Source organism: Mus musculus, chromosome 10, assembly GCF_000001635.26.
Source record: "Mus musculus strain C57BL/6J chromosome 10, GRCm38.p6 C57BL/6J".
NCBI classification, from domain to species: Eukaryota; Metazoa; Chordata; class Mammalia; order Rodentia; family Muridae; genus Mus; species Mus musculus.
The window spans coordinates 118,201,750-118,227,700 of NC_000076.6; the positions used below are offsets into that span (position 1 = coordinate 118,201,750).

The window sequence follows — 25,951 nt, forward strand, 5'->3', positions numbered from 1 at the left end:
GATGACTAAAGGCTTCCTTCTCTTCGAGAGAGCAGTGTTTTAAAGATGGCAACCCCCCATATGCAGAGTTTGGTGCATCTGTCAATGAGTAAGAAGGTAGATTTATTCAGTAAGTTAGTACAAATCTATTCATCAGATGCGGTTTGCCAAGCACTTTTCTAGGTACCAGGAATGGTACAGAGAACGAAACAGCAACAGCAGACCTTCCCGTTGGGGACCTTGATTAGCTCCTCCCAGCACCAGACCAGGTGAACTGTTGCCTAGATCTAAGATCACCCATGAGTAGTCTGTCTGGGACCTGGGAGCACGATGCTGATGTGATTCTATTTGGGGGTGACTTGAAAATTCATGAAGAACCCACTAGAAGGAAAGCCTGCTGTAAACAGAAATCATTCAGGACATTTGCCTCTGGCTGCTGTTTTTTTTTTTTTAAAGCCATCTATATCTTCAATCTACCTTAACAGCAAACACTTTTGAGATTCTTTCTACAACTGTTCAGAAACCCACATACAGCCGCGGATTACATTACGTTTCGGTGAATCTTAGTCAAACTCATGAAATCCCCGTACGTTAACACGCACATTAATGGGTTGTTTATTGGAGACTATGACACACGGAAGAATGTGAAACAGAGACATGTTGCTATTAAATTGCTTTGTAATTTTTTGCCATTATGTTTTTTCCTCCCCTTACAGTTATTTATTCCCCATCCAGAGACAAGAATGAAGCTAGTAAGTAGAATCAGATCACAGTCCAGTTTTAGAAGAATCAATAAAGCAAATTACCTCTATTTTACCAACGGTGGTAAATTATTTAAAACCACAATTCTACATTTTCATTTAGTATGCTTTTAACAGTCCCCTCCTAAGGCTATAACATTGCTATCGTCAGAGTTACAAAGATGAAAGAGGCAGACTCTTCTCCAAAACATATAATCCAATGGTGTCAAAATTTATCTTTCAATGGAAATATATTTACGTATGTTTGTTAGTTTCCCAGACCTACCAACAAAAGCCTATCTAACCTACAGAATTACCTTAGGCTGAGTGCTTGTATTATCACACAGGAGTCTGGTCAAAGATCACCATACTTCATACACTAGACAATCAGACATGGGAAACTGCCTTAATTTTTTGGCTTGGGATCATAAACAAGCCCCTACAATGTCTATCACTTGCTTAAGATTCATCTAATTTATAAAAAAAACTATTTCTTAAAATGAAAAGCAAACAGAGCACGTATTTATAGCATGGTGTTCTGACCATGCAGGTACAGAGTGGAATGGCGAAGAGGCGCTATTATCAGCATTAACCAACATGTTAATGTTTTCTTCTGGCAAGCAAACTTGAAATCTATGTCTTAAACAATCTTCAAGCCTCTAATATAGTGCTAATGACTGGAGTCCGCTGCTGTCCAACAGAGCTCTTGAGCACGCTCTCCTCTGTTTGCAATTTTATGTTCTTTGATCGACTCCCCAACCTCTCACCTTCGGCTCCTGATGGCCACCTTTCAACTTTCTGCATTTATGAACTCCATGTTTTAATCTTTTTATTAAAATATTCACACAATCAGTGTTTGTGCAAGTCTGTTTCACCCACATGTATGTCTGTGCACCAAGTGCTGCCTGGTGCTTGTGGGGGCAAGGAGCAGGAGAGGGTGCCCTGGCACCGGAGTCACGGATGGTTGTGAGCCACCATGAGGATGCTGGGAGTTAGACCCAGGTCCTCCAGAAGTGCAGCAAATGCTCTTAACCACACGCAGGCATTTCTCTCTCCAGCCCCAACATGAGTGCTTTTAGATTCCACCTAGAATAGAGATCTGATGGCTTCACTCACTGCCACCTCCCCTTTGCATCTTTCTGCCAAGGATACACCAAAAAGCAAGACTCCCCACACTGCTTTCGCTCCTCAAGTCTGCACCTCTCAACAGGTCAAGATTCTCCAGTGTCCCTCTAACACTTTCTCCAGTGTCCCTCTAACACTTTCTCCAGTGTCCCTCTAACACTTTCTCCAGTGTCCCTCTAACACTTTTGATCTCAATTAGCTGAGGGGAGAAAGATCTCACACAGTGATTTTCATGACTTCGCGTTCTAGTCTAGATGTAGGCATTTGCGTGTCAGTCTAGGGTAGGCGTCTGCTCCCGCTGCTTAGGAAAGACTTTCCTAGTCTAGTTGTCAGGTGCTATCTGGGATTCAGTGTACATACAATGCAATCAATCCCAGTATTTTGTAAATTCTCTTCTTCAACTATCCATCTATATAGTATGTTATTGTAGGCTCATTTAAAAATAATATTTTGAGACTTATGCTTGCACAAGTAAAATGTCAGAGAATTAGCAAATGTATAGTATTATTTTATTTTAAAAAAATCTATGCTTAAAATGTCTATTAGATTGTTCACTACCGATATTTCCAAACTTAACTTGACCTTGGCTATGATTTCAACCTTTGTATTTGCATCTACCATAACAGTCTCTGAACCAGAACATTCTGTGGCAATGGGAGCTGTGAAGAAAGCCAACATTCTTATTAAAAAAAAAAACAGCTAGTTATAGTTTAGGATTCCATATACTAAAAAAATAGAGATATAATTATTTTAAAAATTGAAATAATCTCCAAGTTTTCATTATGGCTTATTTCAAAGCACAGAATATAGGACACGGGTCTTTTATTTCTGGTCACTTCTAAAGAGATAAGAATCTATGAAGTTGGTGGGAAAATGAGTCCGTGACCAAAACGCTGACTCAATAGCTACGGGAGATCAAAGGCTGCTCTACTCAATCAGAATCTACTACGGCAAAGCCATGGCTTTCTTTGAAAACTGTGTTTAGAAGATTTCTGGGATTTGTGTGCAAAAGCACCTTGTTGGCCCTCACCGTGACGTTTTAGGGAAGACTTCCCATCTCTCAAGGTGGGAAGGCTTGGAGGTGGTGTCTTGTGGCCTCCTATGGTGGTTAGGTACTTCTCAGAAGACAGGACTGGAAATTAGATAATGTCTGATGTCATATCATTCACAATACCAAAAAAACCCTGGTGTCCCGATGGCTATAAAAGCAGCAACTTCTGCCTCTCCCATCACAAGCAGAGACACCTAAACAGGTAAGCACTCAGACCTCTACAGACAATCATCTGCTTGGTACCATGCTACCCGACGAACATGCTCCCCTGATGTTTTTGCCTTTTGCTCTCTCACTAACAGGCTCTCCTCTCAGTTATCAACTGTTGACACTTGTGCGATCTCTGATGGCTGTCCTGCAGAAATCTATGAGTTTTTCCCTTATGGGGACTTTGGCCGCCAGCTGCCTGCTTCTCATTGCCCTGTGGGCCCAGGAGGCAAATGCGCTGCCCGTCAACACCCGGTGCAAGCTTGAGGTGTCCAACTTCCAGCAGCCATACATCGTCAACCGCACCTTTATGCTGGCCAAGGAGGTACAGCTGCATCTCTTTCTCTCCATACCGCCTTGCCATTTTCTCTGAAGCGCGTGCAAACTCTTTAGGGGCGCTTTATCTCCGCAGGTCTCACTACCTATGTTTTCTGTCTCTTTAGAGACTCTTTTAAGGACTGGATCTTTTTCTATTTCTATTTCAAGGTCTCAGGAACATTTCCTATTTTGGCCTTCAGGATACATATACTGAATTTTATCTACAGAGGCGCATTTAGAAAGCCACCCACGACTGCAATACTTTCCATCTCTCTGTGCTCTCTTCTGAACTCATACTCTCTTGGCTACTCCTGAGACCCACTGTGGACATACATCTCTACTTACAGGCTTTTCTTCCATCTCCTTGTCATCCAGGCACTTAGGGTTTTCTCTCTTTCAGGCCAGCCTTGCAGATAACAACACAGATGTCCGGCTCATCGGGGAGAAACTGTTCCGAGGAGTCAGTGTAAGTCCTCGCTGTGATGAGCAGGGCTAGCTGCGGGAGCTGGTGGACCCTCTGGGATAGTCTGACGTATGACCCCTGCTGCTTCTTGTCCACCTGCAGGCTAAGGATCAGTGCTACCTGATGAAGCAGGTGCTCAACTTCACCCTGGAAGACGTTCTGCTCCCCCAGTCAGACAGGTTCCAGCCCTACATGCAGGAGGTGGTGCCTTTCCTGACCAAACTCAGCAATCAGCTCAGCTCCTGTGTAAGTCTGGCTCTGGCTACCTATGCTCCTCTCTCTCCCTCTTCTATTCCAGTAAGAACCCGAGGTCCTTCCCTCTCTCTCTTCACAAGAGTGAGGAGGGCCTCAGCACCACCACCATCATAGGCCACTTGAAATAGGTCACAAAGGCTTTGGCTTCAATTGAGTAATACTTTGAGTTTGTATGAGTGAAGCTTTATTTGTTTTATCCATGGAAAGAAATCAACTCAAATTCTGTAGGATGAGAAAGATGTTTGGAACGAAAAAAGGCCTAGATAGAGAAACAGATCTGCTGAGTATAGTACTTATGGGGGGAGCAGGGGGCGATATCCACTGAGTACAAGTACTTGTGGGGAGAGAAATCCACTGAGTACAAGTACTTGTTGGCATGGAGATCCACTGAGTACAAGTACTTGTGGGGGGAGGGAATGGCACAGAGCAAAAGTTGAAGGGAAGGAAGATGGAGAGGCCTCATGGTTGGGGGTGTGAAAGGTCACTCCTTTTCCATGTGATGGAGAGTTAAGAAAAACCAGTGTGTGAGTTTGATGTCTTCAGACACCCCCAACTATGAAACATATCCACGAGGAGCGGGCAGACTGTGGGAGACCTGGCATTTAGGGAAGGCGCGGCTTTTCACACGAGAAACTTTATGCTCATCTCTTGTGCTACACTCCCACCTTTGATGAGGTTCAGCTCAGGTTTCGTTTCTACCGTTCTTGCTACTGGTGGAAACTTCAGTAGGATTCCCCAAAGAAGAGGACAGCTCTTCTGTAAGGGAGGGACCTGGATTTCAGTGTCCTAGAGAACGAAATAGCTCAGAGAATCTAGGTCAACGTGAAATCTAGGTCACAGCGGGCAAAAATGACTGAACGCCTCTATTCCAGGTGAACGGTCACGTGCCTCAGATATACTGAGGTATTGGGCTCCCACCGGATAAGATTCTGTTAGTGAGTCTGCTTTTATTTTGCAGCACATCAGCGGTGACGACCAGAACATCCAGAAGAATGTCAGAAGGCTGAAGGAGACAGTGAAAAAGGTACTATTGGCAAGCCACAATACTAAGCCATTCAGTAGGAGAAGCGGGGATTTCTTTCTCTGCTTCCCAGTCCCTTCTACTTTGTAACATTTTATTTGACTTGTCTACTATCTGGTCCATTACTCGCTTAGCTGCACCTGTATCTAGCTGGGTCTATAGATCTTTCAATCTGTGTCTAAATTTGTAAGTCACAATTCTGGAGCTAGCAGAAAGCTTAGCTCAGCCAGTCTCATGAGCACTTGTTCGGAGGATGGCTTGTGACAGAGTCAATGCTAGAAGACAGCATCCCTGATTCCCAGCTCTGCACTTGCCTAGTGGCCATGTGTAATTACTTTGGCTTGATTAAGTATTTGGGAAAGCCAGTTCCCACGGACCTACATAATCTGAAGAATCATGCATTGAAAACTAGAAAGCTGGGCACAAACTTACTAGAGATGATTTTTGAGCTCATTAAATGGATGCTCTGAAATGTGGCAAAATCAACCCAGAATAACAACAAAAGAGCTGGATTTGCAAATAGGACAAGTATTTAGAATCACTGGTATTAATAGCTATCATCTTAATTAAAATATAGGGCCTATATATATATTTAAGATTAAACACAAGAGTGGATAGCCTCCCAATTTACTTGGCCTGGTTTCAAAAGAGTAAAAATATCAGTCATGGATTAATTATAGTGTCATGAAAGTATGAGATGGAAACCCTTTCCTTACTTTTTACCTTCATTTCTTAGTTTTTTTTTTCTTCACACCTTGATCAAGCCACTAGTAAACACCTATCTACTGTGAGCTATTATATGGCAAACAACATCGCTGTGTGGCCTCTTTGGGGAAGGGAACAGGATAGCAGGAGGCTCAGGCTAGCAAGTCTGACTTGCCCTAAAGCCAGAGGCATGGTTGATAGCAGAGAAAGTGAGGCTCTTCACAAGTGGGTGTGCTTAAGTAATCAGAAACAGGAAGGCTCCGGTTGATGGAATTATCAGTAAGATATCTACCCTTATCTCCTTCTTCTATAGAAGCTAAACCGTCTCTCCTTCTTGTGTGTAGGCTGATAAACACACTTGTTTTCTTTTGAGTGTTCATGGCTTTGTAGATTTTTAGTGCTCTGCCAGTTCTTGTTAGAGGGTTTGTTACCTTGACACCTGGGCTTGGATGTTAGCATGCCAAAGGCACACACTTCTGAATGCCTGTGTAAAAGGTTATTATTCATTTACTTTGTCTTTGGAAAGGTGAAGCGTGTGTGAGAAAGAACTCACAGGAGATGTGTTCTCTGTAGGAAAACTTTTTTTTTCCCCTTAAATGCCTATAATCCACTTTCAGTCAACTTTGACTTTTATACCATGCTGTCACATGAAAGAGTGTTTAGGCCCGCTCTCATGGCTCTGGGAAAAGCACCAATAGGGGAAGGAATGTTATGCTGAGAAATCTGACCGGCAGGGAAACTGGTCAGAGCTCCCCCGAAGACCACCACAGGTGTTAAGTAGGAACAGTCGAGGGTGGGCTCATGTAATAGAATGGAACAGAGCGAGGGAAGATAAGCTACAAAGTTTCATAGGGTCCGGAGTCTTAAAGATACAAAATAGCTGCTTGGGCTTCATAACAAAGGAAGTCTGGGAAGGCAGCAAGTGAGAGGGAAATGGAAAGGGAAAAAACAGAATGTAGAGGACTTGAACAGCTACAAATCCTCTACGAGACGATTTTTCTTGGAACAATCTAGAAGGTAGTGGATTAGGTGATTGCAGGGGGACTTGCTTTGCCATTTGAATCTGGGTTTTTGTCTCTCCATTGAGGTTGAAAGCGTCACCCTTTTTACCCTCGAATGGAGGAGGAAAGAAGGGGTGTTATGACTCCTACCTGGAGTTTTACTAGTTTACGCAATGGAACAGACACTCGGGACCTCCTCTTGACAAAAAAATGGAAACCTGTTGTTTGTCTTGTTTGTTCTTTTGTTAAGAAAGCACAGGCAAAGCCCGACCACATGGGTTGAATGTGGGTCTTTGAGTCAAGGCTTTTGAGTTGAGCACTCATCAATAGTTGATCATGGTCAGGTGGAGGGCTACCTGTCAGGCCGAGCCCTGCTGGCTTCGCACTTAACATCTCCAGGTCTCAGTATCACTTCCTGCTACTTAGCACAGTTAGGAGTTGAGCAAACCTTTTTTTTCCAACCCCCACTAAAATTTAATTGACAAAAGACTGTGTAATTTGTGGGATACAGTGTGATAATTGATCTATGTGTGCATTGTGCAAGGTTCAATAAGATAGATTAATAGGCCCATCAACAGCTTTATGGGTGTGAAATGCAAGTAATATAGGTAGATGCCTGTGGTGTCCTTAGGTCAGAAAGGCATGATTTTAAGGTCTTGGGCAAATCATATTATACTCATGCTAAAAATACATTATGTTGATTATTAATCTTTTAGAGAAGGCTGATACTTGGTTTTGGTGCTCAGCAAGCAAATGTCACCAGCTCTTTCTAACTGGTACCACTTTAGAAAATGCTACCTGTGCTCAAATTGGTTTGTATTCTTATTTTCATAGCTTGGAGAGAGTGGAGAGATCAAGGCGATTGGGGAACTGGACCTGCTGTTTATGTCTCTGAGAAATGCTTGCGTCTGAGCGAGAAGAAGCTAGAAAACGAAGAACTGCTCCTTCCTGCCTTCTAAAAAGAACAATAAGATCCCTGAATGGACTTTTTTACTAAAGGAAAGTGAGAAGCTAACGTCCATCATTATTAGAAGATTTCACATGAAACCTGGCTCAGTTGAAAAAGAAAATAGTGTCAAGTTGTCCATGAGACCAGAGGTAGACTTGATAACCACAAAGATTCATTGACAATATTTTATTGTCACTGATGATACAACAGAAAAATAATGTACTTTAAAAAATTGTTTGAAAGGAGGTTACCTCTCATTCCTTTAGAAAAAAAGCTTATGTAACTTCATTTCCATAACCAATATTTTATATATGTAAGTTTATTTATTATAAGTATACATTTTATTTATGTCAGTTTATTAATATGGATTTATTTATAGAAACATTATCTGCTATTGATATTTAGTATAAGGCAAATAATATTTATGACAATAACTATGGAAACAAGATATCTTAGGCTTTAATAAACACATGGATATCATAAATCTTCTGTCTTGTAATTTTTCTCCCTTTAATATCAACAATACCATCATCATCATCATTACCCAATCATTCTCATGATTTCATGCTTGACCCATATTATACTGTTAAAGTTTGTTCCTGGAGGCCTGTGGTTTTGTGTGTGTGTGTGTTGTGTGTGTGTGTGGCTATGCATGTGAAAGCCAGAGATGGATATTAGGTGTTCTTCTCTATCAGTCTTTGCCTTATTATTTGAGACAGGGTCTGTCACTGAACCTGGAGCTAGGCTGGCCAACAAGCTCTATTAATTTTTTTTAAGATTTATTTATTATGTTTATATGAGTACACTGTAGCTGTGAGCCACCATGTGGTTGCTGGGAATTGAACTCAGGACCTCTGGAAGAGCAGTTAGTGCTTTTAACCACCGAGCCATCTCTCCAGCCCACTCTCTTAATTCTTTGATCTTTGTGCCCTACCTCATGGAGCTTACAGCCTTGTGTGGCCACACTTGGCTGTATTTTACACAGATGCTGGGGAATCAATATCAGAACCTTATGCATTTACCCTACACACTCTTACCCTCTGAACTATCTCCCCACCCTGCAAACTCGCTTTAAAGGCTTAGTTTTCAGGACAATGGTTATCGAGAGGCGGTACAGCCCTTAGGTCTGGTGGGTGCTTTTCTTGTCAAGTGGGTATACCCTTGAAGGAGACAAATGGACGGAAGTCCCTTCTACTTCTCTTGCTTTTGCGTCTTGGGCATGAGGTAAGTGATTTTGTTTGATCATGTACTCACACACTTTGACAGGGAGTCTGGCTACAAATCTAAATACAGTTGACCCAATTGGCCATGAACCGAACCCTCTGATACTATGATAGGAATAAACTTTATTCCTTTGTAAGATGACTGCTTCTGATAGTTTTTGCAGTGCTTTAAAGCTAGCACACACACACACACACACACACACTCATACACACACACATATACACACACACACCACATACACACATACACACACCACACACATACACACACCACAATCTATTTTATGGGTAAAATGGGTTTCATTTTTATGGAAGGAATCAGAGACATATGAAGAAATGTTTTGTGAACACAAGGAACTGCTTCATTTCTAGGGAGGGCATTTCTCAGTCTTCCTGAGAAGAAAGTAATACATTATGTGTGGGTGAGCAAGTCTCTCTGACAAGTGGAACTATCATTTATACAAGGCTTTTGTGCCAGCAAATGGGAAGTATATTCTGGAACACACAAAGAGAAACTGTGCATTTTCAAAATCTATACTGTGGTACCGAGGAGAAAGAGAGAGACAGAGAAAAGACAAAGGTTAGATTAGGAGACGTGATACTAGCACAGAAAAGCCACTAGAGAGAAGGAAATTTATTATGTATGTCTTTTCATAGAAGGTCAAAGTCACTAGGTAGACAAAGTTAGAGACTGTCTGTCTAGAGTGTTTTCTTCTACTACCTGGTGCCATGAGTCTGTTCCTCAGGTCACTTGCCAGTGACCTGCTTTTGCCAGCCTCCCACAGCATGGGGTAGTGAGCAGTGAGCCTGTGTGTGAACTGTCCCTTCTTCCTGGACAACAGAAGTGATGATGCCGCAGGAAACAGCTTTATGGACTATCGAACCGTTATCATTTTTGGATAAGCTGAAGCTGTGGTTTGAAATGAGAATTACAGCCACAGGCTGGTGACTCTGGATGCTTGGTTCCATAGTTGGTAGAACTGTTTCCAGGATCTGAACTTAGAGGAGCTGTGTCATTGGGGGTGGCTTTTGAGGTTTTAAAACCTCATGCCCAGCCTTGCTTTCTCTGCCTCTAACCTTCTTATAAATATAAGTTGTTAGCTACTGCTGATATCTTACAAGATATTAGCATGTCAGTGCCATACCTGCCTGTGTGCCTCCCACTGGACTCCTCTCCATGATGGGGACTAAGCCCCTGAAACTGTAAGTTAGCCCCCAAATAAACATTTTCTTTTATAAGTTGCCTTGGTCATGGAGTCTTGTCACAGCAGTAGAATAGTGACTTCAGATTTGCTGAAGATGTTTGCCTTCTTCTTCCGAGTGAGTTCCAGGGTGCTGACTTGAGCAAAATTTGAGTTGCAATTGATGTCAGGCAACACTCAGGAGCAGAGAACATCAGTCATGGCTTCCTCTGATCCAGGCTCACGTTGGATGCACCAGAAATTCTCTATGTGGACACTAAAACACTGGCTGGATCTTCTCATTGCTCAAATGGCTAGCTCTTTCCTGAGCTGGGATGATCTCTCCAACAAATGAGCCTAATAATTTACAAATGTCCTCTCTCCAACTATTTGTTTCCTCTCTTCTAAGCTACATAAATTTGAAAATAGGACATCAGCGCAAATGTTCTCCTGTTGCTGATGGCTTGGCATCACAGGAAGCGTGAAATCTACAATTCACATCACAGCCCTCCACTGCCCTCACTCCTTTTCAACCATGTCTATCTTGTCTGCTTCAACCCTGTTTCTCTCTGCCTTGCTGGCTCAGCCACGTGTCAGCCATTAAGGTAGCATCTGACAATAGTGCTCTAAGATCTCAGAAGAACAAAATAGCTGGCTCCTTTAAGGCTGGTCTGTCATGAAGGACTTACTGTCATACTGGGCTAACGGCTTGTGAGAACCACATGCTTGTCCTATGGTCAGGACTGAAAGGCTGGTCTCATCAGGGATTACTGGTCTACCTTGTGGTCTTCGTCTTCTCCTTCTTCAAAGAGCAGGGTTGGGGTCGTGGGCTGATATTTTTCCTTTTTCTTTCCAGAGCCTGTCTGTTTCTCCATGTATTTCAGCTGTCCCGTGACCTCTTTTGTCATTTCCAATGTTCTTTCCTCTGTATCTTAGGTATACAGCATGCACTATGCTATTTGAATGCTTTCAATTCATAGAGTCTTGTATGGAAAGTCTTTAAATTGCCAACTTTCCCTAAGAATTTTACCTAGGTCTTAAGAGCAGCTGCTATAAGAAAAGGATTAATAGAAACTTTCTATTAATTTAGCTGAAAATTAGATGTTTTCCCCATCTCCTCCTATATGAAGAGTATTTAAAGTGGGTGGTGTCTTATTTTTATGTAGAAATCTGACCACATTGACATCTTGTAAGACAAGGTGCCTGATGAAATTCCATGAGTGTTCTGAGTTGGCACATAATTTTTTCCCTTCTTCCTTTCAGAGACAAGACTACTAGGTGGCATGTTGAAGGAAGAAGAATTAGGCTGATTGGTTTCTCTAGCTCCTACCCCTTCTTTCCCACACCATCTTGTGTTCAGTGTGACTGAAACAGATCACCTTTACTATCGTGCTGGCTCTCCAGGCTTTGCTTGCTCTTGGTTTATGGACCAGCTTAGCAGGAGGCAGAAGAATGAGAATGAGGTCAAAGCACTGAGCCCCTGAAGCCCTTGTTGGGTTGCTATTCACATCAGCAGTGCACTTCTCTGAAAAGCCAAAGCTCTCTAGGCTGTTCTTTCTGTTGCTCTTTTTTGCTGTTCTGGTAAATGCTCTCAACCTGTCCCCAGCGGGCTTTGAACTACTGTGAGCGCTACAGAACCCCAACATTTCTTATTGATTTTCATTAACTCTCTCAACAATGAAATAACAAATGTAAACTCCTCTCCATTGCCCAATTTGACTGTGCCATGACTTCCATGGAGTCTCTGTCTGGTGTGCCTGTCTCCTTCATGTCTCCCACTTTATTTCTGCTGAAGTGTGGGAACCTGGATAAGATTGTTAACAGACAATTGCAGCCAGTCATTAACATATTGAAGTTGTGTGAGAACTTTCAACTTGCTATAAAACAAAATAGGAAGGGTAATATTTTCATTACTAAAATTAAGCACTTAGTGTCTTTCTGCTGTTGTTTTTTGTTTGTTTGTTTGTTTGTTTTTGGAGACAAGGTTTCACCTGTGTAGCCATGGCCATTCTGGAAGTTGCTCTGCAGAGCAGGTTGACCTTGAACTCACAGGGATCTGCCTGCCTCTCTCTGTCTCCTAAGTGCTGGAATTAAAGGTGTCCAGTTAAGTACTTAGATTTTCAATTTCCCCCTGTTGCTTCAATAAGGCTCTGTGCTGGGAAGTGAGGACACATAGGTCAATGCTCACTGTCTCTTAAGGGACCCTAAGAAATGCCTTCCCCCCCCCCCCCCCCACTGGCCCAGGAGTGCTCTTGCTCCTTGGCTTGGTGGCATTTTTCTCACTGCTGATTCTTGGGGACACTTGCGCATCTCCATTCATCCCACCCCATCCTAGCATGGCGTTTGGTTACTTCTTACCTGCCTGGCTCTCCTTTCTTTCTCCCCTTTCCTTGTTGTAAACACCAAAGCTCTTTAGAGTGACCAATTATGTCTATGTTAGCCACAGTCCTTTCCTTATTAACCTTGGGGATCGTTTTGTAAACCTCACCTCCCTTAGGTACCCCTGCAGTTTCACCTCAGTGCCACCAGGGCATTTTACAGGTGGGCTCTGTTGCTCTGGGAGGTCCATGTGCTGTGAGAACCTGGGCGCTGTTTATTTGTGATGTCTGCATGCTGAGAGGCGCTTTTGTGAGCTGCTTCTCACCTGGGACACTACCCTCTTGTGATGGCAGTCAGTGCTATTTTCCATATGATGATTGTTGAAGAATTTTGTGGATCTTTGTTTGCCGTTTGCCTGTGTGAAGACTGGCAATTTCAGTTAGGTTTAATTCCATCACAGGCTATGCAAGACCCTGTGTGACAGGAGCCATAATATTTAGATGCTGTCTGCAAGGAGCCTGTGATGACAAGAGGTACAACTGCTCAAGTTACAGACAGACTAAAGTTCAGTACTGAAGAGGTTCTGACAAGATGACAGTTGTCAACAGAAAGGGACCCAAAGATTGGAAATGAGCTGATTTTTAAAAAAATTTATTTATTTTTAAAATTTATTTACATTTAAAGTGTTATCCCTTTACCCAGAACCCCCCTATCCCATCCCTCCTCCCCCTGCTTCTATGAGGGTGTTCCTCTACCCATCCACCCACTCCCATCTCCCCATCCTTGATTTCCCTACACTGGGGCATCGAGCCTTCACAGGACCAAGGACCTCTACTCCCACCGATGCCTGACAAGGCCATCCTCTGCTACATATGCAGTTGGAGCCATGTGTACTCCTTGGTTGTTGGTATAGTCCTTGGGCGCTCGGGGGAGGGGGGGTTCTGATTGGTTGATATTTGAGCTGATCTTTTGAGAGGTGGAAATATCTCTGCAGGTTAAAATATCTCCATTGTGAAATGACCCAGCTCTCCTTCTGTTTCGAGTGGTGGTGCAGTAAATGGTCTACAAAGTTGAGTTTTTCCATCTTCCTTCACACTGGTCACACTAGAGTTTAATCATTTGTGACTTGTGCACTTTAAGAGTTTCTCAAGGACCGAAACTTGTTATTCCTGTCTGTATTCCTGACTCGGCAATGTAGACCACTCTGGTTAGCTCTGCCCTCACTGCTCGTTTTCCCCCGTGTGGCTGAGTTAGTCAGGGTTCTCTAGAGTAACAGAACTTACAGAGTGAATCTCTCTATGCATACGGATGCAGATTTGTTAGAATGACTTACAGGCTGTGGTCCAGCCAATCCTGAGATGGCTGCCTCTAACCGGAAGGTCCAAGAATCCAGTATTTATTCAGTCCACAAGGCTGAATCTCTCAGACGGAATACTAAAGAAGTAGGCTGCAATACTAGTGAAGGAATGGACTTGCCAGCAAGGTAAGAGCAAGCAGGCAAAGAACAAAATCATCCTGCCTCAAAAGACCTGGATTAAAGGTCTATCTTTCCCTCCTAGGCAATGGGCAAAGAGGCACCATGTTGTTGTTGGTGGTCTTCTCTCAGCCAGGGACAGAGCAGATGGCAGTCCTTTGTTCATCCTGGCTTGACGCCTGGCTTGGTGGCCAAAGCTGTTTTATGTCTATAAAAATCAAATCAAATCAAATCAAATCAAATCAAATCAAATCAAATCAAATTCAGGCAGTGCATCGTGGAAGGAGGAAGACAGACAGAGACCTGCATTACACTATGCTAGGCAGTGTGGGCAAAGAAAGATGCTCACAGAACTGCCACCCCACCTCAGAGGCCAGCTGTAGACACACAGAACCCCGCCTACCACCACATAGCCCAGCCAGGGAGGAGGAAGACAGATGGAGACCTATGGGCAGGCCACAGACATCTGCTTTTCACCACACCAAGACACAGAGCAGATGGAAGATATCACTCAGGGGCCTGCCAGCTGTGTGGCCAGCCTACATCTGGAGCCACCACAATGTTCGAGTATGTGGTAAGAGACAGGAGAGAGAGAGAGAGAGAGAGAGAGAGAGAGAGAGAGAGAGAGAGAGAGAGAGAGAAAGAGAGAAGTGGAGCGGCTTGAGCATTACGAAGAGAGATGGAATTAGAGACTCAAGTGTGGAGAGGAGTAGCCTGTTGTGAGTGACCAGCCCCACCACCCAGTGCCATAGTGAAGTCTCAGTCCCAGCTGCTGAAGGCCAAATCTGGGTCAAGTGGCTCTGCAGTGGCAGGGGTCAGTGTTGACGTCTGTGGCTAGTATTACCATAGAGAACATGGGCGCATCCCTAATGGGTGGTAGCCATCTGGGACCATGTGGATATCCAGGGGCAGTGCAGAACTGGCCCGCCCCTCACTGGCTCTAGCACTCGGGAAGAGCTGGCCCCACCTCTCACCAGTGGCAGCCTTTTACCATGCCTGGGGTGCTCAGTTGAGCTGGCCCTAGTGGAGGGTAAACGGGTGAGGCTGCTCTGAGGGCGACGGGAGAGGTGGCTCTGCCATTCATCTGTCATGAAGTGGCATGTAAGCAGTGTGTGTAAGCTGTGTGTGTGTGTGTGTGTGTGTGTGTGTGTGTGTGTGTGTGTGAGTTGTTCTTCTCCCTTCTCCCCTCACCACCTGGCCCGGATGGTATGAGACTGGAAGAGCTAACACTGCCCCCTCACTGTCTATAACACTTGTGAGAACGGATCCTCTATCTTGCCTGGGCAACAAGGAGCTTGCCCTGAGGGTGTGGGACACAGGTAAGCCCTCCCCAAGGGTGTGGGAGCAGGGAGAGCTGGCCTAGCCCCTCACAGGTCTGCAGCACATGGGAGAGTGGGCCCACACCTTTACTGGGCAGCTCCACTGTGCTGGAGGAATGCATTCGAGTGAGACACTCAGAAGGCACGAGAGGAGAGCTGACCCTGCCTCCTGCAAGTGGTGGCACTGGGTGGCCTAGCCAGAGCAGTGCTGGAGAGCTCACCCTGGTGGTGTGAGTAAGGGAGAGTCTGCAGGCTGAGCAGCTCAGCTGCTACCCAGGCCCAGTACCAGGGCTCTAAGCTGGTCCACCCCAAAATCTATATCATCTCTGAACAGTTGGGATTCGTGAAAGGGCCGGTCCTGCTGATCCAAAGTTTCAGGATGTCCACGACACAGGACAACTACAGGATATCTGGGAGGAGTCCTGGTGAGGGTCCAATATTGACGGTGTCACAGAAGTCAGGGACCCCAAACCAGACCAATGACTCATTGCAATGAACATTCGCTAGTGAAGATGTGCTTTATACAGAGGGATACACTGTAACACACTATAGCTTCTGCAGTGAGATTATTTTTAGGCTCTCTCCCTCTCTCTCTCTCTCTCTCTGTTATTTTGGGGGGAGGTTTCAAGAGGGAATGGCAGATATGAGGGACAGGGAGATGAGTGGGACTGGGGTGTATGATGTGAAACTCACAAAGAATCAATTAAAAGTTTTTTTTTAAAAAGGTGTATCTTTCCACCTCTAAGATCCAGATTAGAAGTCGATCTTCCCCTTTCAAATTAAGCAAAAAGTTCCCTCTCACAAGTATACCCTTTCATTTTTGTGTTCTAGTTAATCCCAGATGAAGTTGACAAGTAAGATTAGCCATGGCAGTAGCTTTGCTGGTTATCTTATCCCCGTATCAACAAAATGGACTCAAGCATGCATCCGCCATCATCTCTGCAGGGTCTGTGGCTGGTGTACTTTCTCCATTGTCAGGGGATAAATGGCCTATTCGTATGAAGTCGGATCATCAGATTGGAAAATGCTAAGGTAGCCAATAGCCAGAGAAGCCACTGTGATTATAGGCATTTCACAACTCTGGAGATGTCAAACATTTCTTACCTAAAAGCTAAGTTTATTGTCAATCAGGACCATACGAAAAGAGCACTTCTCTATATTCCACAGACAAGATGGATCAATGACAGCACTCCTGTGTTTGCAGTTGGAAGAAAGACATGGGTGAGGCCAAGTTGTTGTTCCTTGGCTTTGTGCCTTCAGGTGAGTCCCTGACTCCCTCAGTGTTAGCTCTCTCACTTGAAAAACAGATAATTCCCTATTGCTAGGGTACGTAGCTGCTTGCATTCTAATACTAATTTGTGTGCCCCCCCCAAAAGAAAAACTGTTTGCACAAGAGTGTCCACAGGTAGCTTCTGGGACGCTGCCGCCACTTGGTTCTGGTTGGTAAATAAAGATGCCGACATCCAATAGCTGGAGAGGACAGACAGAGGCAGGACTTTCAGATTCCCAGGCTTGAGACTGGGAGGAGAACAGGAAGAAGGAGATAGGCCATGCTTTAGGAGAGTGAGGAGAGGGGAGAGACAGAGGCTGCTGCCATGGGGTAGAGAAGCAAGGAGAGTGCCCTGGGCTCCAGGCCCAGAAAGCGCTGCCCGGAGGGCTGCAGAAATGTGTCCGGAGCAGGCAAGATGGAACTTAGTAAGTAGTAACTCAGAATTATCGGTGGGAGGTAGCATCCGCCAGGACTGATGGTCAGCTATCGTGCTGCTTAAGGCGTATTAAAAATACAACGGCTGTGCTTATTATGTCTTTCATTTGGGAAACTAAACCTTTGAGGCTGGAAGCAGCCCCATGCAGGGATTAATTAATAATTAATACAACAGGGATGTAAACAAAACGAACACATCTGTACTCCAGATTTGAATTTTTGCTCCCGGTTACAGGTGCTATTGTCAAAGGTTCTGGAAAATTTAGGAGGAAAGATCTAGTGAGGGGAAAGGGCAAGAACAGCTTTTGGAAGCTTATCTTGTTCTCCGCTCCTCTTGCTCTGGTTTCTGTCCACTCTGATGTGAGTAGCCGCTGCCCCGTGCCTCTGCTACCATAACGCTTAATCTTGGAACCAGATACAGTGGAGCTGGCCACGATGGACTGAATGCTCTAAAACTGTAGCTTAAATAAATCCTCCCTCTCGAAAGCTGTTTTGGCAGATATTTTGTCTTAGCAATGTAAAATCAACCAATACAGAAGATCGGTATTAGAGGCATCAGGTCACTGCTATGAAATCTGCCCATGTAATTTCAAAGCCTTTGGAACGGATTTCAGGAAGAATTTGGGAGATTTTAGGAGACTGTGCTGGAGAAGTTCCAGAGTGCTTCAAGGTCAGCAGTCAGCTTAGTAGGAGATTCTTCTAGGAGCTCAGAAGAATGTGAGTGATCGGTCATTTGTTTTTGTTTGTTGTTTTGTTTTGATCAGAAGTAGCTAGCCAGAGAAGGGCCAATATTCTGTAAACCTCCATCATCTTAGGATACACCCGTGTTTGCCCAGCCCCTGGCCTCTCCTGAGTCTGGATTCCCTTACCACACCCCTGTCCCTCGTGACAGATTATGAAGAAGAGCTCCCACACTGGGAGGAGGGACAGTCACCCCTGCCTTAGAATAAAAGTTTCCTGCACCAGTGTGCTTGCTAGCTCAGCTGGGTCAATGGCATATCCCTTCTGCAGAAAACCAAACCAAAGCAAACCTGCCTTGCAGGTTACTCTTGCCTTCTTAGAGTGTTCCTTTGTGTAGCACAGAGGAGGCTCCCCTCCCCATCCTACCCCACCCCCACCCACAGAGACACAAGGATGTCGATAGGATTCAGGTGGGGAAGGTTAGGTTCAAGTTCCAAGTGGGAATGCAAACTCTATCAAGAATTAGACAAAAGGCCATTCATGTTATGTTCAGGCAAATAAGCTGTCTGTTTTGCCCACATCTCAAAACTTTGTGTAAGTCTGAATTTAAAGACAACAGACTTTAAGGCAGTGGGTCTCAATCTGCGGGTCTCCACCCCATGGGCGTTGATTGACCTTTTCACAGACGTCGCCTGAGACCATTGGAAAACATGGACATTTATACTATAATTCACAGTGATAGCAAAATTACAGTTATGGAGTAACAACAAAAACAATTTTATGGTTGGGGGTCGGCACGACGTGAAGAACTGTATTAAAGGGCTGAGGCATTGGGCAGGTTGAGAATGACTGGACTAGGGTTTTGCAGAGACTATATTGCATGACAGTGTAGCGATCAGGAAGTAACACGAGGCTGGTAACTTTCAGATGCATTTATAGTAAGAATTTGGAGTAAAAGGCGGAGTGGAAGACTGGAAAAGTGTGCATGGTGATCTGGAGTGAATTTTGTAGACAAGGATGAGATGACTGTTAGAGATCAAAGTGCTGAAAGGAACCCAGGCGACATTTAGTAGGACAAGAGGAGAGTCGCTTTGAGGGCATTTCCAGAATTGACCAAACTCTGTCCATTTGTAGGCTCAAGGCTGCAGAATCGTAAACTCTGGCAAAACATTCGCAGCTGTACCTTGCTTTCACAGGGCCGCCCAGAGAAGGGTTTTCCCTGGGATCAGCTGCCAAGGCACTCAGAGGCCCTATTAGCCGTCGTCCAGGAGGCCATCGGCTACTGCTCAATCCGGAGCTACAACTTGGCATCACAACATGGCACTGGTTTTACGGGTATGCAGAGTGCAAGCCTTACCAAGTCATGGGACTTTCTATCAAAGTCTCAAGGGAAGCCTGGGAGTCAAGTCACAGCCTGTCAAGATCAGGATCCCTGCAGGCAGCTCTTGAGAGGGCGACAAAGCTGGCTCAGTCAGTCAACAGGGTCTCAAGGGAGGGAGTGAGGATTGAAAAAGAAAACGACGATTAGACAACACTATAACCTGACTCTGGCCAGTGCTGCGGCTGAAGCAGCTTTATGTCTGTCTAGCCTGCTTTTATATTAATCTAGGTGCATACAAAAACCACGGTCAGCTCTTAGATCAAAGACACAGTAATCAAGCCATAAACAGAGACACTCCTGGTAGTCATCAAGCAAGCAGTAAGCCAAAGGATCACACAAGGTGATAATTAAGTCAAGGAGTAAGCACAGAGTTCACACAAGGCTGTAATCAAGCAGAGCAGTAAGTCGTCATGGTTTCTAATAGTCTTCTCTGAGCCTACTTCCCTGTCCGAGCCCAGGGACAAATGCCAAACTTCTAGAAGGGTACCAAAAGCTCTCCCCAAGAGGGCAATGCTTAAAGCTTTGAGGGTGAAGCCCAGATTGCAAAGAGAAACCTCAGGGTGTTGGAGAGGTCGGTAACGTGGAATGATCTTAGGAAAGCCACAGGCCGGCAATAGGAAGGCATAAGTGGATGCTCACAGTCATCTATTACATCTATCACAGGGCCCCTAATGGAGGAGCTAGAGAAAGTACTCAAGGAGCTGAAGGGGTCTGCATCCCCATAGGTGGAACAACAATATGAACTAATCAGTACCCCCAGAGCTTGTGTCTCTAGCTGCATATGTAGCAGAAGATGGTCTAGTCAGCCATCATTGGGAAGAGAGACCCCTTGGTCTTGCAAACTTTATATGGCCCAGTACAGGGGAAGACCAGGGCCAAGAAGTGGGAGTGGGAGGGTAGGGGAGCAGGGTTGGGGGAGGGTATAGGGGACTTTCATGATAGCATTTGAAATATAAATGAAGAAAATATCTAATAAAAAATGAAAAAAAGGGACTATGGGTAACAAAGTTGCAGAGACAAGGCTGAGTGAGCCTGCGGACCTCCTATTAGTACATCACCTGCCCCTAATGCCCAAGCACAGATCTCAGCTGTAGGATTTAATGTTTACTCTGCCTAGTTTCAGTCTTGCTTCTTTCTGATCCTTCCATGCCATTTACCACCCCTCCTTTCCGGAGTGGGCTTCTCTCTGACCCATCCTCTTCTACACTAGCTTAGCAAGCAAGGCTTTGGCACCTGGCCTTGGGGAAGATTTCAGAGATAAGCCATAACAGTCTTTGTATCCAGAGATTGCTTTTAGAAAGCCCATGTGATCCTCTTCATTCTGCCTTTATTCCTTCCTCATAGTTTGCTATTGAATGTCTGCTGCCATCAAACCCTGAATCATTAACTTTCTGATAAATTAACTTTCAGATAAATGTTCTCTGCTTTTACGATGACAGATTCTTATACTATTTTTTTATTCTAAAACATTTATTATTTTATGGCTGTAGCAGGATACCCAGCTTCTCATCGCTATAACCAAATCCCTGACACACTACAGATGCTAAAAAGAAGGCTGAGCCCGCTGATCTGGCCTCTGATGAGCACAGTGGATACCACAATGCTGCAGAAGCACTCACAGAAGCAGACAGTCACACCTCAAACTGGAGCTGAATGAAAAAGGACAGACCATGGTTTGCTCTGCGTACAGTAATTCAGAGAACTCAAGGGGCTGTTGAATTGACCAAGGGACCTTCTGAGGAATTCTCAAACTCAATAAACTCCAATAAGACCCCAGAGCCCCAAAGACCTACCACCTCCCACACAGCGATTCTGGCGATCAAGTCTTTTTTACCATAGCAGACCTTTGGTAAATACTTGAGTCACATTCAAACACAGTATGTATACAGCTTATAACATAGTTTATTACCATCTTGATATTTCCTTTAGACTAATTTATTTATTTTATTTCTATATTTATATTCAGTTCTGTATATTTTTATATTTATATACAGTTCTGTATATCTATATACAGATCAGTGTGTATATGTGTACAAGTGTATCATGACATGGATGTCAAGATTGGAGGACAACCCATGGAGTTAGTTCTCTCCTTCCACATGGTCCAAGGGATTTCATTTGGGTCATCGTGCTTGGCGGGAAGTGCCCTTAGCTCCCCTAGGTCATCCTGCTTGGCGGGAAGTGCCCTTAGCTCCCCAGCCACTATGCTGACCCAGCTTTGTTACTTATTGGACTGTCTAGCAGTATGTTGGCAAGAAGAAGATTTTTGTCTTTTTGTTTCCTGGTTCACCTTACCTTAACTAGAGCCTGAAAGATAACAAGCACTCTGTAAAACACTGGGGTAAACACTCGGCCGAGGCAGAGTAGAGACCTACAGAAGACAAGGTACAGCGTGCAGACTCAAGACTCAAACCACAGGGAGGGTCTCAGAGTCTTATGCCCGTCTCTAAGCGCCTTTTTTTTTTTTTTTTTTTGGTCTAGCTGCCTCATCACCCTTCTTTCTTCCTGCTGAGCTCTTTTACACCACCTTCCTTCTCTCTTCTCATATATTTACTTTGTCTCTTGTTAAGATGGTGATCCTGGGTGAGCATTACCCAACAGAGAGGGGCAGACCTCTTCTGGAGAGCCAAACCCAAAACGTCTCTATTTACGACCAACAGAGTCAACTTCCTTTTTTCTTAAGTAGACGGTTGGGTAAATACTGGTAAATACTGTTATACAAGTATTATAAATACTAGTAAATGCTGTTATACGAGAATTATAAATACTAGTAAATACTGTTGGGTAAATGTTAGTGTGATGAAAAATTGGCCATATACAATACAGTAAGAAAGTGGCTTTCAAGAATTATATAAGGGGATTGTCATCCCAAATAACAATGTATTAGGGTTGAAGAGATGGCTCAGTGGTTAAGAGCACTGGCTGATCTTCCAGAGGTCCTGAGTTCAGTTCCCAGCAACCACATGGTGGCTCACAACCATCTGTAATGGGATCTGATGCTATCTTCTGGTGTGTCTGAAGACAGCTACAGTGTACTCATATAATAAAATAAGTAAATCTTAAAAAAAAAACAATGTATGTTACTTTTTGTTGCTGTGATAAAACACAAACATTATGACCAAGGTAACTTATAGAACGGAAGGTTTATCTGTGCTTATGGTTCCAGATATATAAGGCTTAAATGGTGGAGCCATGGTGGCAGGCATAGCTTGTAACAGAAAGCTGAGAGCACACGCATTGAACCACAAGGAGGAAGCAGAGAGAGCAAACTGGTGATGGTACCCGCCTTTAGACTCTCCAAGCCTCCTTCAGTGATGTAGCTCCTCTAGTGTCCTTGCTGGCGTTGGGTGCCCACTTGACACAAGCTAGAGTCATCAGAGAGGAACAAAGCACAGCTGAGGAAATGCCTCCATGAGATCCAGCTGTAAGGCATTTTCTCAATTAGTGATCACTGGGGAAGGGCACAGCCCACTGTGGGTGGGGCCATCCCTAGGCTGGTGGTCCTGGGTTCTATAAGAAAGCAGGCTGAGCATGCCATAAGAGCAAGCCAGTAAGCAGCATCTGTGGCCTCCTGGGTCATCAGCTCCTGCCTCCGGGTTCCTTCCCTGCTTGTGTTCCTGTTCTGGCTTCATCGATGGACTGTAGAGCTAGAAGTGTAAGCCGAGCAGATGCTTTCCTCTCTAATATGCTTCTTGGTCATGGTGTTTCATCACAGCAGTAGAAACCCTAACGAAGACAAATTAGTCTCAGTGTGGTGGGGCATCACTGTGACAGACCTGACCATGCTTTGGGGAGGACTGTGGAAGCAATTTGGAACTCTGGGCTAGGAAAGCCACTGAGTGTTGAGAGCTCAATGAGAAGTTCTGTAGGAGTATGAAAGACAAGAATGTTGGGAACAGAGCAGAAGATGGAGGGAGACCTGGCTTGTGACAGTTCAGAGGGAAGATTAAAGATTCTATCAGGGCCATTTGTTATTTTGATGTAAGATTTTGTGGTTCTGGCTAGCTGTGTCTGAAGAATCAGCTGTGATTAACAAGATAGCAGAACTACTGAAGTGAAACCTCTGTGTTACTGGGACAATTGATGCTGGTTAGCTGGAGCTAAGAAATTAGTTTGGAGCTCAGAAATTAGCCATGATTAAGATGAGACCAGCATCACGGAGGTGAAATCTTCTGGGAAGTGTTTTCTGAGAGCACAGAGAAGCTGTGTTGCAGTCTGCCAAGGCTGTACTTCCTACTCATAGCTGGACTTGGTAATGTGCAAAAGTTGCCCAGGTGGTACTGGTTTTGAAGGCATGAGAGGTCATGGAGAACAGCTGAGTGTTGGCACTGAGAAAGCCCAGGAGAGCCCACTGGTGAAGGTGCAGCCTCAGTGACAGTTGAAGGCCTAGTACTGAATGAGTCATGCAAAGAAGTTGAGTCTTGGCATCATGAAGAGAGTCTATGAGAGGCTGTTGGTAAAAGTGCAGTCCAATTGCAGCAGAAGACCCCAGCGTTTTGGAGATGGCAGGACCATGGAATGGCCACCAAGAACAGCAGCAGCAGTAAAGTGGATCAAGCTGGATTCCAGAAGAAAAGCTGTGTGCGACAGAGGGCAGAGCTGGAGACCCAAACCCTTGGAGGAACCCAGAAAATGGTGAGTGAATCTCAGACATTGGATGGTTAGAGCTTGATTTTATTTTGATTTGATTGTTACTGTACCCTGATTTTTTCCCCTCTTGATATTGAGAAAGTATTTTATTTGAGCCCACAGTTGGGAGACTTTGATTAAAAAAAAAAAAAAAAACAACAATTTTGGATTTAAGAGATTGGCTATCTTAAAAGAGACTGAAAGGTTGGTATGTTTTAAATTCGTAAAGACTGTGGGACTTTTAAAGTTATTTATGTTTTTAATGTGAGATCTAAGAAAGGAAGTGTTATGGATTAATAGTGATGTGTTTGTGTGTCCAGTTGACAAGCGGTCAGTTGTATTGGCTGGTTTTGTGTATCAACTTGACACAAGCTAGAGTCATCAGAGGAAGGAGCCTCAGCTGAGGAAATGCCTCCATGAGATCCAGCTGTAAAGTATTTTCTCAATTGCTGATCTGTGGGGGAGGGCCCAGCCCATTGTGGGTGGGGCCATCCCTGGGCTGGTGGTCCTGGTTCTATAAGAAAGCAGGCTGAGCAAGCCAGTAAGTAACATCCCTCCATGGTCTCGGCCTCTGCATCAGCTCCTGCCTCCAGGTTCCTGCCCTGTGTGAGCTCCTGTCCTGACTTCCTCCAGGCTATGATCTGGCCTTGTAAGCTGAATTAACCCTTTCCCCTCCAATGTGTTTTGTTTTTTTTTTGTCGTGGTGTTTCATCACAGCAACAGAAACCCTAACAAAAACATCCAGCAAGGCTGTGCCTCCTAAACTTCCCTGAACAGGGCCAGCAACTGGGGACCAAATGCTTAAATACTTGAACCTATCTGTGGTTGACATTGATTCTACCCACCATAGACAAGAGTAATTCTCTGGCAGTTGGTGCTTTGGGGATAGACTACCCATGCTCACTGCATTCCGAATGTTTAGATGCCTCCCATACTTGTCTAACTGTGCCCTCTGGACCTCTCTCTGGAAAATACATCATGATTCTGTCATCTTGGGATAATTGGTTTAACATGGCTCTACCCATGACTGCTCAGCAGCAATGGTTTCAGATGTGTGGCTTGGGGGAACAGTGCCAATCACTGACATCATTAAAGGCTGGGTTTTCCTGAAGTCATTAAATGTCCGTATGTCAGCGGATATAATTTCCCATTGAAGAAGGAAGACATGTTCACCAGGTTGTTGCTCTTTAAGTAAATACAATATGCAATTAGTAATCTTGCCAGAGGCAAATGCTTTCCTCTCTTCTATCTTTCTTTGAACATTAGTTCCCCCCCCCAAATCCTCTGCCCTGTACCTCCCCTCCCCATGTCCCTGCTGAATCACAATCCTTCTGAAGGCAGCCATTAAATGGGGGTGGTGACACACAGGCACGAGTTTGATTTGAGGGAACTGTGCTGTGAGCAGGGGGAATCAATGCACTCTGACAGAACAATGTATTAAGTGGATATTATGAGACCCATGATTCCAGATAACACTTTAACATGCGTAAATGTGCTCTACAGTTTAACTTAACAGGTTAGTTAATTGGGATATCCATTCTCTTTGGCCTCTTAAAGACAAGTGTGGGGGACTGGAAATGCAGTGTGCTCCTGTGGGGAACCTGTGAGCACTCTGCCCCACTGGGCATGCTGGATCATCAGTGGTATTATTGTGAGCTGGTGTTGTTGTGGGCAGGAAGGGCTTAAACTGTAAAGGAAATGAGTATTAGAGCAGTTAGTGTGTTTAGGGAGGGATGAGTGGTCTGCCTCTTCTGTTATGGAAGAGCAACACACTGGAGGAACTTTCTGATGGTCATAGTCTGGCCGCTGCATGTCTGAGAGTCACTGGCTTCTTCACACCTCACAGGGCAATTTGGGGATCGCTACTTCTCTGTCACCTTCTTTCAAGTTCTTTAACTCCTTGTCAGTGTTCTGGATTCCGGGATGGCCTCTGACGGTTACGTAGGGTGTTAGATATGGACTCCGGCTTACTGTCTCATTAGATATGCAGCGTCCCCTACTTCCCGATGCTCGGTGGCTGCCATGCGTATTACTGGTTCTTTATATCTACCCACTTTTGAAAAGAGTCACTTTTACTTTGTAGAATGTATGTGCCTGTGTGTCTGTGGGTATGATATGTGTGCTCATGCCTATAGAGGTCAGAAGATGGCATTGAGTCCCATGGAGTTAAGAGTTACAGGTAGTTGAAAGCCACCCAACTTGGAAGCTGGGAGCAGAGTTCAGGT

General features: G+C 44.5%; 1 protein-coding gene across 2 annotated transcripts; it reads left to right on the forward strand.

The window, feature by feature from the left end:
* The first annotated feature begins 2,834 nt into the window (after window positions 1-2,834).
* Il22 (interleukin 22) lies at window positions 2,835-8,298 on the forward strand. 2 transcript variants are annotated; one of them, XM_006513865.3, is made up of 6 exons: window positions 2,835-3,097; window positions 3,198-3,427; window positions 3,821-3,886; window positions 3,986-4,129; window positions 5,097-5,162; window positions 7,700-7,827. In XM_006513865.3, the coding sequence occupies exons 2-6, from the start codon at window positions 3,242-3,244 to the stop codon at window positions 7,775-7,777; spliced, it is 540 nt and encodes a 179-aa protein (XP_006513928.1). In that variant the 5' UTR covers window positions 2,835-3,097; window positions 3,198-3,241; the 3' UTR covers window positions 7,778-7,827. The 2 variants fall into 2 exon arrangements, with proteins under 2 accessions (XP_006513928.1, NP_058667.1); NM_016971.2 differs by lacking the exon at window positions 2,835-3,097 and having other exon boundaries at window positions 3,215-3,427; window positions 7,700-8,298.
* Window positions 8,299-25,951: the final 17,653 nt, after the last annotated feature.

What these genes read in the sequence shown, in the direction of transcription:
- Il22 (XM_006513865.3), top strand. Translation starts at nt 3,242, where the DNA reads ATGGCTGTCCTGCAGAAATCTATGAGTTTTTCCCTTATGGGGACTTTG. An exon ending in CCTTTATGCTGGCCAAGGAG is followed by an intron (nt 3,428 to 3,820) that starts GTACAGCTGCAT and finishes TCTCTCTTTCAG; the next exon opens with GCCAGCCTTGCAGATAACAA. An exon ending in GCAATCAGCTCAGCTCCTGT is followed by an intron (nt 4,130 to 5,096) that starts GTAAGTCTGGCT and finishes TTTATTTTGCAG; the next exon opens with CACATCAGCGGTGACGACCA.